Below are 16,381 nucleotides of genomic sequence, written 5' to 3' on the forward strand. Positions count from 1 at the left end.
TGTGCTCTCCAGCTTTACAGCATTTGGTAGTCGAAGCTCGAAAACGTACTTTAACAAGTGCAGCCTGACTTGACTATAGACTTAGGTTTCAACGTGACAACATCAACATTCTAAATTGCCCCCAGCTCACTTCCTGTGTTTGCTAGTCTAAATGTGTGAGAACCTTTTTCCAGTACCATTCTGTACCTGTACTGGCATGACTGTGGTTACAGTAGTGTCTCAGCTACACCCTTTGGTTCCTCTTGGAATACTGAGGAGGGGGGGGGGAGGGGGGGGCGGGTGTAGATCCCCTGCCTACCAACACGAGGGTCGCAGGTTCGAGCCCCCATGTTACCCCTGGCTTGGTCAGGCGTCCATACAGGAACAACTGGCTGTGTCTGCGTGTGGGAAGCCGGAATAAGGGTGTCCTGGTAGTGTCTCCTCTGGTCGGTGTGTTCGGGGGGAGGGGAACTGGGCGCAATAACGTGATCCTCCCGCGCGCTATGGTGAAACTCCTCACTGCCAGGTGAAAAGAAGCAGCTGGCAACTGCACATGTATCGGAGGATGCATGTGCTAGTCTACAACTCAACCCCAAATCGGCAAAGGGGGTGGAGCAAGATTCAAGATTCAAGATTTTTATTGTCACTCCGTAGTACAAGTATCACGTGTGAAATTCTTGTGCTGTAGACTCCGTTACAACATGTGCACAAATAAAATAAAAAATAATTAAAAACAAGAGGCAACAAGCAATAAAGCAGTAAGACACGCCACAGACAGTGGCACATATGTGCAAATGGCATGAACATACTTTAAACATAATTAAACATAATAACATTCTGTTAGGTGCAAATAACATATGCCTAATTAACATACTATTGAACATTAGTCATACGTGATGGTAGCAGCTGCAGTGCGGTACAGTACGGCTACTACACTATTTGTATATGTTAAGGAGTCTCGTGGCCTGCGAGAAGAAACTGTCCCTCAAGCGATTTGTGCGTGCTCTTGGGACCCTGTATGCCGTGCAATGGCATTGCCGAGCAATGGCTTGGCAGGGGGAATTGGTGAAGTAGTAGGCTACAGTTGGGGAGAAAACGGGGGGAAATCAAAGGCAAAAAGCAGGTGCGGTGCTGTTGGTGTGGGAGAGCAGCATGCAGAAAGCAGGTGTGGTGCTGTTGGTGTGGGAGAGCAGCATGCAGAAAGCAGGTGCGGTGGTGCTGTTGGTGTGGGAGAGCAGCATGCAGAAAGCAGGTGTGGTGCTGTTGGTGTGGGAGAGCAGCATGCAGAAAGCAGGTGCGGTGGTGCTGTTGGTGTGGGAGAGCAGCATGCAGAAAGCAGGGGTGGGAGAGCAGCATGCAGAAAGCAGGTGTGGGAGAGCAGCATGCAGAAAGCAGGTGTGGGAGAGCAGCATGCAGAAAGCAGGTGTGGGAGAGCAGCATGCAGAAAGCAGGTGTGGGAGAGCAGCATGCAGAAAGCAGGGGCGGTGCTGTTGGTGTGGGAGAGCAGCATGCAGAAAGCAGGTGCTGTTGGTGTGGGAGAGCAGCATGCAGAAAGCAGGTGCGGTGCTGTTGGTGTGGGAGAGCAGCATGCAGAAAGCAGGTGCTGTTGGTGTGGGAGAGCAGCATGCAGAAAGCAGGTGTGGTGCTGTTGGTGTGGGAGAGCAGCATGCAGAAAGCAGGTGTGGTGCTGTTGGTGTGGGAGAGCAGCATGCAGAAAGCAGGTGCGGTGGTGCTGTTGGTGTGGGAGAGCAGCATGCAGAAAGCAGGTGTGGGAGAGCAGCATGCAGAAAGCAGGTGTGGGAGAGCAGCATGCAGAAAGCAGGTGTGGGAGAGCAGCATGCAGAAAGCAGGGGCGGTGCTGTTGGTGTGGGAGAGCAGCATGCAGAAAGCAGGTGCTGTTGGTGTGGGAGAGCAGCATGCAGAAAGCAGGTGCTGTTGGTGTGGGAGAGCAGCATGCAGAAAGCAGGTGTGGGAGAGCAGCATGCAGAAAGCAGGTGTGGGAGAGCAGCATGCAGAAAGCAGGTGCGGTGCTGTTGGTGTGGGAGAGCAGCATGCAGAAAGCAGGTGTGGGAGAGCAGCATGCAGAAAGCAGGTGCGGTGCTGTTGGTGTGGGAGAGCAGCATGCAGAAAGCAGGTGCGGTGGTGCTGTTGGTGTGGGAGAGCAGCATGCAGAAACAAGCATCTCATTCTGACAGCAGCCAAACTGCCAACAAAACATATGATGTAACAGCATGCCATGCTGTTCCATAGCATAGTGTGGGGGCGGCCATTTTGCCCTTATTAGATAGGACAGTAGGCAGACAGGAAAGGTGTGGAGAGAGAGAGGATAACATGCGGCAAAGGACCACGGGTCAGATTCCAACCCGTGGTCGGCCGCGCGAAGGACTAAGCCTTTGTGGTCACCCGGACGCACCCCCATACTGGTACTACATTTGGCATCTAGTTTGTAGGTGGGCCACTGGTTTCAGACCAGTCAGCGCGTGATCCTCATAAGGATTTTCTATGAATGGGCTCACACGCCACAGCAAGGAGATTTAACTACATTTCATCAAATTGACGAGGTAAAATATCCTTGCTTGTCCGGTGGCTCACCGTGTTAGGCACGTACCCTGTAAGGCTCAGTCCTTCCTGCATGTCCTCCCCTCTCTCTCTCTCTCTCTCCCCCTCTCTCTCTCTCTCTCTCTCCCCCCTCCCTCCCTCTCTCTCTCCCCTCTCCCCCCCCCCCCCCTCTCTCTCTCTCTCTCTCCCCCCCCCTCTCTCTCTCTCTCTATCTCTTCCTGTCTCTCTCTGCACTGTCTGTCCAATAAAGCATAAATGCCCAAAAACTATCTTAAGAAATAATTGTGTGTGTGTGTGTGTGTGTGTGTGTGTGTGTACACGTGTACGTGTACGTGTACGTGTATGTGTGTGTGTGTGTGTGTGTGTGTGTGTGTGTGTGTGTGTGTATACGTACGTATTTACAGTATATATGTCCTTGCCATTCTTCATATGGGAGATATCCTCCCATAATTACACCAACTCCAGAATGTGAAGGGATGTAACACAGTGGAGAATTATATCTTATCGACCTTACCTTACGCACATTCTTAACATTGTATTTGTGTGTGTGTGTGTGTGTGCGTGTGCGTGTAGCTCCAACAGCAGCAGCATCTCCCCAGACAGATGGCTCAAGGCCAGAGGAATCCATACCCCCAAGTCAATCAGTACCAAGGTAAGATGTGAACACACACACACACACACACACACTGGTACATACTGTATGTCCACACACACGCATACGTATATGTAGGTATGGACACAATCCATGAAGACACAAATCCGGATACTCTAACAGACTGATAAAAACAAGTCCAGACCTGACCTAAAAATTATGCTGTGATTTTATCGATGGCCGCATTTATGTATGGGGTTTTTTCATCCGTTTTTATAGTTACAGTATTGCCAGAAGGTAATCCATGCATTCCGGCGCGCACTCGTGGGTAGTCACTAGCACGTATACAATGACATATATACACACACACACACACACTAGGGCATTCACAGACTAGTCGACTAGTTGACTAGTCGACTAGTAAAACCACTAGTCCACACTGTGCTTAGTAGTCGACTAGTCGTTTTTTGTTTTGTTTTTATCTTTAAGAAAGAACATGAGGTATTTACACGACATACGTATCATATCCCATATCCCCCACAAAGAACATCAAAACACAACAAAACAAAACAAGAAAACTGCATAAGATACACAATAATCCAAGAACAAACAAGACTATTGGACAAACAACCAAACAAAAACAATGCATTCAAAGTAAATACATAGCTGTAGTTCACTGGTGGAATGAACTCTCAAGCTACCATACGTTGGATAACATTTACTACAAGAGCAAAGGCAGATTCTTAGACATCCCAAAAATATGGCAACCACATACAGAGTTTGACTTTAAGAACTTTTTACCCCAGTGTCATTAGGCTTATCAGGATAGGAGCTGAATGCATTGTTTTTGTTTGGTTGTTTGTCCAATAGTCTTGTTTGTTCTTGGATTATTGTGTATCTTATGCAGTTTTCTTGTTTTGTTTTGTTGTGTTTTGATGTTCTTTGTGGGGGATATGGGATATGATAGTCCATGTATGTCGTGTAAATACCTCATGTTCTTAGATTAAAAAAAAAAAAAAATGACTAGTCGACTACCTTTAGGGATGACTAGTCGACTAGTAAAATTCACTACTCGTGAATGCCCTAACACACACACACACACACACACACACACACACACACACACATGCAGTAAAAACACCCAGTCGTCGCTCTCTCAGACACAGATTCGAACCTCATGGTCCGGCCAGACGTTTAACGACAGATTACAGCGTGTGCTCTGCCATATTCACAGAGATATAGAATCACACACATACACACACACACTTAAACAGGTATAAACATGTATGCAAACAGCACAGCTGACTGAACATCATCCTCAAACCAATCCGTGTCCTCTATCAGAAATATTAGCTAGCACTCAGATACTCTCTTCAGCCTTTTCTCTCTCTCTCCTCTCTCACTCTTCCTCTCTCTCTCTCTCTCGTTCTCCCTCGCTCCCTCCGGAAAAAAATATAGAATATTCCTGCTCTGCCTGTTACCACGGCAACCTGTCTGTCCTGGATCCCCCAGAGTTCCGGTGAAGTCAGAGAGATGGATGAGAGGAGAGAGTGAGGGAGAGGAGAGGGAGAGGGAGAGGGAGAGGAGAGGGAGAGGAGAGGGAGAGGAGAGGAGAGGAGAGGAGAGGAGAGGAGAGGAGAGGAGAGGAGAGGAGAGGAGAGGGAGAGGTGGTGGGGAGGGGACAAGAGCAATAGGTAGATGGTCTGGTAGGTAGATGGAGAGGTTGGGAAAGAAAGAGACGAGTGGGTGAGAGGACGATGGAGATAAGCGCAGAGAGGAGAGATGAAGAGAACGCAGAGAGGCAGGAGGAGAGTCAAGTCTCAAAACCATTTATATAGCCATCAAAGAGTCTGTCTGCGAGTCTGAGAGATGCTGTGGAGCATCGGCATGAAACTCTGGCTTAGAAATACCTGTTAGTTCAGCTGTCTGTAGAAGACGTGTTTGTTATCCTACGTCAGCTTTACTCTGCCATTTATTTGTACATTTAATCGCAAGCAACCTTAAGCCAAGTTCAGATTACACGGCGATACTCCTCGGCAAAGCCCTCGGCGACAGTTTCTGGAGCTCGCGAACAAAACCCCCAGATCAGAGGCAAGTCAGAGTTGGGTCGGCGCTCCATAGCTATATGTCTGAACTTTCTTTATTCTGTTTTGGGAAATCACCATCTTTAGAAAGCATGACCTGAAATTGGCTGGCTCTGACTCAACAGGAACTAGATCTCATCTCTGTTGCTAGGTCGTTTACTAAGGGTCAGGCTACTTGCTGGAGTAGTAAACTAGGTTTCATTACACTACTGGACATGACTAATAGTTTTCCAGCTATTAGTTGGACCCCATGTACTGTATTTCCAGGGAAACGGACATAACACTAACAAAAGTTTTTTTTTGTTATTTTGACAGCAAATTGCCCCACAAAATGAATACATTTTGTTTATATATTTCATTTTGTTGGTAACGCTTGGTTGCGCTTGCCCCGAGATCCTTACACTTCAATAATGGGGGTAAAGCACACTCTCTGGTGTAATATCGCTTAATTCAACACTAATATGTAGTGTTGCATTACCTGCGACTGTGGAGTGAGTGTGGAGGGTGTGATCCTCTCCGTCACGTGCTGGCTGTGAGGTGAAGGATTAGTGGAATGGTGTCAGAAGTGCTTTTATTCGGGGATTTAGAAGCATTTCCTGCCACCAAGCTCCTAATAGAAAAAGGTGCGTAAAGGTGTGGGCGCTTAGACTTGAGTTTTATTTTGGCGCAGTAGGATTTCAACAGATTGGGAGGGGTGGAGGCTTTTCCAAAGTAAACATGTTGTCACTGAATATAAATCTTTCCCTCAGCAGCACTGACTAATTAGATGAGTCTTTTTGTGTCAATGTGCTGATCGAATCTAAGTGGATGTATAAACTCCAAAACCATTACATACAGTCTTCTCTTTCCGTCGCTGCTCCTCTGATGTCTGTCCCCTTACTGGCTTTCTCCTTTCCCTTGTTTTCTCTGACTCTAACTCCTGACCTCTTGTTCCTCTCCTGTAGGTACTCCCCAGGAGCTGGCGTCCAGGAGCCAGGCTCTCCAGAACATTCGCGCTGCCCGCCTCCTGCAGCAGCAGCAGCAACAACAGAGCCAGCAGCAGCAGATGGTGCAGATGGGTTCTGTCCAGGCGCAGGGGGGCTCAGTGGGACCCCAACCCGACATGGGCCTCCCCTACGGCAGCCAGGGGTCCAACCAGGGCTCCCTGTACGGCCTCAACCCCTCCATGAGCCAAATGATCCACCAGCAGCAACAGCACCAGAGCCAAAGCGTCCAGTCACCCATGGGTCTTCCACCCCAGCACAACCCGGCCGCCGGGCCCCCCAGGCAGGCAGGCGCAGGCCCCGGCGTTGGGGGTATGCCCGGAGGAACCGGAGGTGGTGGAGCAGGAGGGTACGGAGGACAGGGGATGTTAATGAACTCGATGTCCCAGCAAGCCCTCAAAGGCCCGCCCAACACCAAAGCCCAGGCGCAGAGACTGCAAAGCATGCTGGGGGCAGGAGGAGGAGGCGGTGGAATGGGAGGGGGTGGCTGGCCGCAGCAGCAAGGACAGAGCCTCCAGGCCATGGGGGGAGGAGTCGGAAGGACTACAGGGGGAGGGGACATGGTGGGTTTTAGCTCCGCCCAGGGCTATGGGATGCAGCCGGGTCAACCCCCACGCATGGCCAAGCAACACTTTCAGGGCCCGGGACAGGCGATGAGCCAGGGAATGGACCCCAGAGTGGGCAACCCGGCAGCGGGTATGGGCGGCCCAATAATGGGCCCTCACATGGGCGGTCAGCCCAGGACCAACCAACCCCGGCCCATGGTCATGAACCAGGGGATGAACCAGGGGGTGATGGGGCAGGGCATGCCCGGAATGGGGGGCTTCGGGCCAGGCCCCGGTGGGCCAGGAATCGGGGCTGGGGGAGGAGGAGGAGGGCCCTACGGACCAGGGGGAGTTGGGGTTGGGGGTCAGCCACAGGGCTATCAGAGGACAGCCAATCAGGACATGTCATCCTATGGATATGGGGGCGGGCCCTCAGGTGGAGGAGCCTTCGGACTGGGCGATGGCTCGGGGGCGGAGCTGGACTCGAGCGATGGTTGGATGGAAGAGTTTTTCCCCAGCCAATAGCCAACGGGGAAACTGGGGATCATAGTTTTTACTGGATAGACTAAACATAAGCGGGAGAAATGCTTAAACCTGAGAAAATCAAAACAAAAAGGAAGACATGACATGGACTGGCGACCGGCATGTTTTTGATTTGTAAAACATGAGCAAGGTTATAAATGAGTTATTGTCTTATTATTTGTGCGTGTGCGTGTGCGTGTGCGTGCGCGTGCGCGTGCGTGTCTGTCTGTGTGTGTGTGTGTGTGTGTGTGTCCGTGTGATGGAGAGAGAGCTCATTATATCTAGTGCATATTAATGAAAATCCCTTATAGAGATTAAGAGGTTCGTCTCCATTAGTTTCCCATTTTCTCCCATGAAAAGAAATGAACTGATCACATTTCTTGTGTTTTCCGATGTTTGAAAGCAGCCTGCTTCTCTACACACTGCTTTGAGTCAGCGCTTCAACACAGCATGGGCCTGATGAAGGAAGGAAGGAAGAATTGTTCTCCAGACACTCATTTCTCTCTGTGTGTTTGTTTCTGTTTCTGCTGCGCCGCCCCGCTCACTGCTTCAGATCTTGACACTATGTGAGGAGCTGAAGGGAGTAGAAAGCACTCTCAATGTTCCCATTTCCTCCCTTAGATTTATGCCCCGCAAACACACACCACACAAATCTGTCTCCCTCCCTCCCTCCCTCCCTCCCTCCCTCCCTCTCTCTCTCCTTCTCTGTTCACTTTCTCTCTCTCTCTCCCTCTCTTCTCCCGTCTTTCCCAGCCTCTCTCCAGAGACTCGTTGCTTGCCGCCTGCGCTCCCGTCTCTGTTTAGACTGCGAACATCACAACAAAACGACTGGTGTTCGTCCATCGTGCCACGCGTGCACACGCTGCCCTCTAGTGTTCCTCCATCGTGCCACGCGTGCACACGCTGCCCTCTAGTGCTTCCGCTACGCCACCAACCCGGGGGCGTGCCGATCGCCGGCGTTTGGTTCCCTGTGCGTGGCTGTGGATGCTGCGTGTGCATGTCGAGAGAGAGAGAGAGAGAGAACAGGCAGCTAAAGCAAGCACTTGGACTCAACAAGCGTATACATTCAAACTAACTAAAGCCCATGGCACACCAATCAAACATTGCCATGGGCTAAAGGATTGAACACGTTGAATCTGACCAAACATCTCCAAAAAAGGACAGACGGCCATGGCACACCAAACAAACACGTTGGTACAGCCATGGCACACCAAACAAACACGTTGTTACAGCCATGGGACACCAAACAAACACGTTGTTTGTTGTAGGACGTTTGATTGGTGTACCATGGGCTTTAACAGACACAAAGCATCAGCCAGGGAGGACGAGCATAATCTACTTGTCGGAAAGGCAGCTAACAGAGCTGATATGATGTTAAACCTAACTGGTTATCTGCCTGTGTTACGCAAACCATATCACACGCGTTTAGACTCGATAATACCAAGCAGAAGGATAGCTGGGCATTGAATGTATCCAAGCACCACAAGTGACTTCTTTTTCAAGAAAAACAAACTAATTAGCAACCCTCTTAGAAAGCCCACCCGCGTTATTGTCTGTTGTTGTGTTTTATTTTTATCTTTTAACAAAGAAACAATGCTGTCAATGTCTCTGTCAGTTCAAATGGGGGGGGAGGAAAGTTTAAATGATCCTTCTTTTTCACTTTTTGTTGTTTAATAAATATGCTTGTCCTCCCCGTTGCAACTCGGTCTTCCCCCTTTCCGTTGTGATACAGCTGGTTGTCGATCACCTGAGCCCTCTCCTTCCATTGTGGCTACGCTCCGACGAGAACAGAACTGTGACACTACTGTGAAGACAAACACACGTCCACCACCCGGCGCTTTGACCAGTCCAAATGAACCACTGCTAAGCCTCGCGTTTGTTTTAGAGACTCTGTGATTTCTGATTTATAACAGGAGGGCAACCAAGACAACGGCTGGGGGCTAAAAGGGTGAAGGTGGTAAGCGTCAGTTAGCTTCACAACAATCAGTGCTTCCACTGAAGTCGGCGTCTCCACGTTCTCCGAGCTTACTTTGGGTATAAAGGAAAATACCGCCCCAGGCTTTTCCTCCGGGCCTTTCCCCATCACCGAGTTCAACCTATTACCACTGTTGACAGTGTCTGTTTGAAGTAGGCTCCGTCGCTCTCTCTCTCTTGCCCTTATTTATGCTTGAGTAATACATGTGTCAAATAGGTTTGTTGGTAAGAATAACGCCCTGCTCCTCTTGACTGTTCTGTCATCTTGGTTAAAAGATGAATGGAGGTGGGATTCAGAAGGAATGTGTGTGTACGTGCTTTACTTTGTAGCTCTATTTAGCTCATCAGAATGAACGTTTGAGAATGACGCTGTAATCAACAAACCAAAAAGCCTTCTTCTCTGTAAACTAATTCCTTGTCATCAAACATTTGTTCCCATGGTTGTTGTTGGTGTTGTATAATCCAACCCTTTAAATACAAACTTTAATCACGCCCATTGTCCTGTAAGCATAGCTGCATTTGGTAGCACCCACGGAGGAGATCCTTTACTTTTGTTTTTTCGTCCTGTTTTGGGGTGTGCACGCCCTGTGTTTGAAGGTAAAGGGTAAAGTTCTGTTTATCAGTAGACGCTGGTCTAGGGTTCTAGTGTTCCCCAGTTCTGTCGGAGGAAGGTTGGTCAAACAAAACCCTGCATGGGGGCGCCTGAGGCTAAGCTGGGTAAACAGGGGCTCTAGTATTGATTGAGCCTGTCTGGCACAGGGAAAGCAGTGGAGCAGTGACTGTTTCAGTGGTCCAACACTCGCAAACTCAATCCAGTGCTCCAGGCAGACTCCAAATGTCCAGAGTGAACACTGGACCAGTCCAAGGATAGGTTTGGTGATTTTGGGCCTATATATTTTGTCTCTTACGTGCCTGTAGTACCTGTATATTCCCTGTGGGCCCAAGTACTTGCATGTTATGTAGGAGACAGATGACACATATAGAAGGTCCAAACGCACTGAATGTATCCTTTAAATCAAGGTGTGTAGGAATGATCTGAGGTTGGCTGCTCTAACTAGGAGCGTGGGGAGAAGGTTGAAACACTTCCGGGTCAGTGTTAGGGTCACAGAAGGTCACAATCTTTGTGACTCTTTTTTTTTTTTTGTCTTCTTCAAAGTGAGAGTTTGTGATATGGTATGATATCCCTTCAAAACGAAGCTTCCTCCAAATATCATTATGTACCGGGACCAAGTCAAATGTAGACGACATTTTAACGAAATCGTTGTTGTTGATGTTCTCGTTTTATTTTATTTTTTTTACTGGTGCTGACATATATGTGATTATGAGAAAAAGTATATAAAAGATAATGGCTATTTGTAAATATGTTTCTACAGGTTTAAATACATCAGATAATACAGTCTCTACTCTGTAAAGAATTTACTGTTTGTTGGAAAATAGAGAAGTATTTTTATTTCAAGGTTTTTTGGTTTCACTTTTAACCCATCTGAGCTATGCCATTGCACTTCAGACAATGTCTTACTACTAATTTGTATTGTAAACCTCCTCTTTTTGAAATTTTTTTCATTTGTTTTTCTAGTTTGAGATTTGACTGTTCTTAAGCAGTGCTTATTTCTTTTTATCCTGTACAGAATTCTGAAATGTTAACAAAAGAGAATTACAAAAAAAAAACTTTTTTTGTTTTTCAAAAAGATACAATAAAGAGAGAATGTTCTCGCTGATCATATTAAATGAACGTTTCGATTGTTCCTTGGTTCTATATTGTTTCAGACAGTCGATGACAATATAGACGGCAGCGTTGCGTGCGCGCATATGACAACATGAAGTGACACACTGTAATTTCACTTCATTTGAGTGCTGCATTACTGACAGGGATGAATGCAGACACGTTCACATAGCGCCTCCAACCAGACGGACTAACTACTGCACTCATGTTTTGTCTCTCAGAACTGATTTGCATAATTAAACTTGCATATGCTAAAGAGCAGAGCCTTAATTCTGTCTGGCAGTAATGGCAACTATGAATCATGGGCTCCCCGTTGGTGTCAGGAGACAGACAGACAGACAGACAGGCCACACACACACACACACACAGAGCCAGGGTGTTTTTTTTCTTTCTTTTTTCATCTTTCCACTGCCCACCCCTTTCAAACTCACTCTTCCTCACCCTCTGTTAGCCCCGCCCCTTTTTTATTCGTCTGGATCATCTCACCTTCCTCTGCCTCTCTTTTGCTCTCTATAGCTTTCTCCTCTCATCACTCCCCCCCTCCGTCCCTGTGCTACACCCCCCCTCTCTCTCCCTCCTAACCCTCCTCTCTCTCCCTCTCTCTCCCTCTTCTCCCCCCCCCTCTGTCTCCCTCCTAACCCTCCTCTCCCCCCCTCTCTCTCCCTCCTAACCCTCCTCTCCCCTGGCTGCCTTATTTCTCCTCCACTCTCCCACCACCACCATCACCACACACACACACACACACACACACACACACACACACACACACACACACACACACACACACACACACACACACGTATACACTCACACACACATATACACACTCTTGCTCTCCCTTCTGACATTGATAAATGGAGACTTACAGAGATGACAACATCATTACTCATGTTCAGTAGCGACACCACCGAGGACGAGAGGGGGGGGGGAGAGAGAGAATGAAGGACGGGGGGGAGAGGTGGAGGCGGGGGGGGGGGGGGGGTGTTGCAGTAGGAGGTAGCAAGAGGATGGTGTTGTGGCGTATTGTTGACTGCGGCTATCCACCCCCAGACACACAGCAGAAACATCTCAGGAGAGCTAGTTGTTGAGGTGTTCATTACCGGTGTGGAAATGTAGAACAACTGTTGATAGTACTGGAAGTCTGTCATTTTGGACTCTTTGCCCTGGTCTGAGCTCTTTCGAGACTCCACGGGCTTTGGGTACTATCATATACAATACTACATCATATACATGCATCATATGCATCATATTACATACATATAAAGATCATACCATCCTAGACTACCTATACATACTTCATATACATTGTTTTTCTACATCATACGTCTGTCTGTCTGTGTGTCTATCTCTGTCTATATCTATCCGTCCTATCTATACCTTTCCTGTGGATGGTTGGTGGTCACAGAGTGAGATAGAGAGGTTCTTCAGTGGGAGGATAATTCAATATTATAATTTATCGTCTTTCCGTGGAATCATATCATGATGATATGGTGATTTGGACATATCGTGATGTATGATTGTACTGTCTGAATTGATGTTAAGCAAATTTGATTTAAAGGTATAAAACATTTAAGGGAATATTCTTTGAAAATGTCCGTTTTTGACATTACACCTATAGTATTAGCAATGTTCAATGGGGATGGATGTTAATTTGAGTATTTAACGTGACTTTGCATACGTGAGCTATATCGTATATCAATATAAAAAAAACATCCTTATGATTACCGTGATATTGATTTCAACCGTATTGCCCAGACCTGAATAATTTAAGGGAGGTGAGAAAGGACATAAACACATAGAAACACACACAAAATATTCTCTCTCTCTCCCTCTCTCATTCTCTGTCTCTCTCTCTCTCGCTCGCTCACTCCTCCTTGGCACCCAGCAGTTAGTCAGCAGCCAGCCAGAAGTCCATGTTAATGACAGCCAGTCCCAAAAGCTTACAGACACACACCATCAGCCTTGCACACACACTTGAGGCGCCGTTATGGGCTCTAATCAGAACGACAAATGATGTGTCAGAGAGAGTGGGAGATGAGTTGGAAGCATCATTCAGTCTCTCTCTCTCTCTCTCTCTCTCTCTCTCAGGAAGTAATAAGGTGAAGAAATATAGCTGGGGAAATTTAGAGTGGAAAGACGCACTGGGGGAGAAGGAGATGGTTAAGAGGCTAAGAGCAGAGAGAGGGGGGAGACTGTGCGTGCGAGCGTGCGTGCGTGCGTGCGTGTGGTGTCAAGTTGATGAATGTGGTAGCAGCAGCCATTGTGGTGGTGGAGGAGTAGGAGGCCACCAGATAACGGCAGAGCAAGGCCTAAGCTGTCTAACACCATGAATAAAACTATCTTCTCTCTCTCTCTCTCTCTCTCTCACACACACACACACACACACACACACATACACACATACATACATACAGTTTTCTAATTACCTTAGAATGACTTTATCTTTCTGTTACATTGAGTTATTTAAATGGAAAGGATCTGTGACAATGTAGCGGATAAGACTTCTGCATTCTGCCCCTGGTCGCCTAGAATAGATAACCAGTGCGGGGGACATGTATGGGCTACATACTGTACACACAAACACACATACACACACACACACACAGATACACACACACACACTTAGGGCGTGGAGGGGCCTACAAAAACAAACACAAATATGTTGCGTGCCTAAAAATCATAGGCAACAAATTGTCATGTGGTGTGCAATGCTGTGGTTTCACCTTTCCTGTTCGTATGGCGCACTCTAATGGCCGTTTGCTGAAACACAGAAGGGCCCTTGCTTCCCCTTTTAACACTTTGCTGACTGATTACCCCACACACAGTAACAGTATTCAATGTAAAACTAATTAATATCAAGATGATAATAAATATCCATACACAATTCAACACATCTCCTTTTTACCCTACAGCACACACAATGTATTTAAAAAGTGAAACGATATTACAGCCAGTGGCATTTCTACACATGGCAGCAAGGCCTATCCATTTTCACGTCCGCCAAGGAACGGAGTTGGCGGGAGGTTATTGCCCTGTTCCATTTGTACTGGGAACTAGGAATATCACAGTTCAAAGGTCAGGAACGCCCCCTGTGACGTCACCTGATCTTGGATTTCCTACGCGGATCTCGGGGGAGCCTCACCGGCCCAAATACTAATGGCAATGGATGTGCTCAATCACAAAAAGGCACCTAACTTCCAAACGGATTCACGAAACACCACAAAACTTTGTTGAAAGGTTGGCCATTGGGCCAAGGATGAACTGATTAGCTGTCCACGCCCACTAGCCAAAAGGGGGCGTGACAATGGCCATGGCCAATCACAAAGAGGCGCTTAACTTCCACACGGAATTCACATAACACCACAAAACTTTGTAGATACATGTCCATTTTTGTGGGTTTCCACACCAGGGCCTGCCCCGCTCCCCAGAATTGCATGCTTGTAGGCATGCTTCAATGTTTGTTCCTCCTTGCTGCACCTGATTGGATGAACTGGGACAAACTGATTCACTTTCCACAGCACGCCCACTGGACAAAAGTCAATCATAAAAAGCCAATCACAAAAAGGTGCCTAGTTCCAAACTGATTCACATAACACCACACCGTGGCAGAGGGCAGTGCCCTCCAGTTTTAACCCTTGTGTGGTGTTCATGTTTTTGTTACTCAGCCAATGTTTGCGGGTCTGGTGGACCCGGCGCATTATTGGGTTTTTAAATCAATACAGCCATAACAATTTATGTAAAGATACTTACCAGATGTTTAATTTATCCCAATTACTAGCAATGAAGAGAGCATATGGTTAATATTGATCATTTACCTCTGTTAGATCACATTTATCAAAGTGCTATCCGTTTTTTATGATAAAATGGGAAAAAAGGAAAAAAGCTTCTCTCTCTTCAAAAATGATCTCTAAGGCCCTCTGAGCAGATAATCTTTCCGCCATCTTGAGATGCAGAGCCACACAAAGCAATGAAGGCAGCGCAAGAAAATACAGAATGGTTCATTCATACATATAAGATGTCCGGGTCCAGTGGACCCGGACATCTTATATGTAATAGAAATGTGTAGGGGGGGTGTATGGTGTGTGGTCATTAAATATGTATTCTGATATATGTTCTTCACAGAAAATGAGCCAAAGTCAGTGAGTCTCAGTTTGAAAAATTAATTAATTGTATCATTTTTCTTTTAATAAAAAATTAAAACGGGTCCCACAGACCCGAACACCACACAAGGGTTAAATGTACAATAAAAAGGCAAATGGGTACAATATGAACAGTTAAACATCAATAATGTTTGTTGAGCTCCACAAACAAGGAATTGTTTTTATAGAAATTAAGTACCAAACATACAGAATACTAGCCTGATATTCAGACTGTAATTGTCAACTTGTACAGTCATTTCCAGCAGCCAAACTCAACTCCATGGAGTCAGCGGATTCAAAGGTCTTGACCCAGGCTAATAGAATACAAAATAATACAGAGAAATGGAAAGATCAGGTGTGAGTCATGTTCATGTAGCTAATAAGAATTATATCTAGTGTCAAGATGTGTTAGGCTGGCTCTACACGGTCAAACATTCAGGCAACTAAATTAGTTACATTACGTCATTTGGCAGACGCTTTTATCCAAAGCGACTTACATAACACATTTTTGTCAGCAATAGAGCAATCAACTATGCAACACAGTCTATGACAACTACAACCTCTGTAAGGAATAGTGGTACAAGTTTAGTTTAGGTTAGTTTAGATTTTAGGTTAGTTAGGGTAGGGTTAGGGGGGTTTTTTTGAGAGAGAGAGAAAGAAGTTAGTTCAAGAAGTTCAAGTTGCAGGTTGCAAATCGCATGAAACATAATTTTCATGCAACTTGACATTGACACAAAGCAATTAAAAAAGAATCAAGTCTCATGCAAGACTTGTTTCACTAAAACATTACTGTATCAAGTGGGGAGTGTCATTCATTCATGTAACTTGGCTGGATGCAACTAGTTCCACAAAGTTGAGTTTTGCAACTCTCTCTCTCTCTCTCTCTCTCTCTCTCTCTCTCTCTCTATATATATATATCTCAACAACAGTAATAATAATAAGGCCTGTTTATTATTATTTAATATTAATATTATTATTAGTATTATTATTAATATTAATATTATTGTTATTATTAATATTAATATTAATAGTATTATTAATAATATTATTATTAATAATAATAATGACTCAGAATGCCCTATTAATACACTAATTATTTTACTGGGATAATTCACAATTTACAAAGCAAATGTTTTGAAAGGACGTTGCTGTAATGAAAAAGAAGGGATCTATGGATTAAAAAGTCAGTCGCGGCCATTTTGAACTGTGGAGGGCTTCCATTACCACGTGAGGAGGAAGTGAGGAGAGAACGGACTCGGAGCAATCGAGCGGAGTGGCTGA

The 16,381-nt window shown here is 46.3% G+C and overlaps 1 protein-coding gene across 1 annotated transcript in view; it reads left to right on the plus strand.

Moving 5' to 3' along the window:
* Positions 1–8,136, plus strand: part of LOC310793923 (uncharacterized protein) — a gene marked incomplete at its 5' end in the record, with an annotated part of 92,311 nt that extends 84,175 nt beyond the window's left edge. The window contains 2 exons of the mRNA XM_083655811.1: positions 3,112–3,190; positions 6,159–8,136. Of these exons, the coding sequence (XP_083511937.1) occupies positions 3,112–3,190; positions 6,159–7,267 (1,188 nt within the window). The 3' untranslated portion in view covers positions 7,268–8,136. The remainder of the gene's footprint in view (positions 1–3,111; positions 3,191–6,158) is intronic.
* Positions 8,137–16,381: the final 8,245 nt, after the last annotated feature.

The sequence above is a fragment of the Poromitra crassiceps genome (assembly GCF_964638095.1).
Source record: "Poromitra crassiceps genome assembly, chromosome: 19".
Classification (NCBI taxonomy): Eukaryota; Metazoa; Chordata; class Actinopteri; order Beryciformes; family Melamphaidae; genus Poromitra; species Poromitra crassiceps.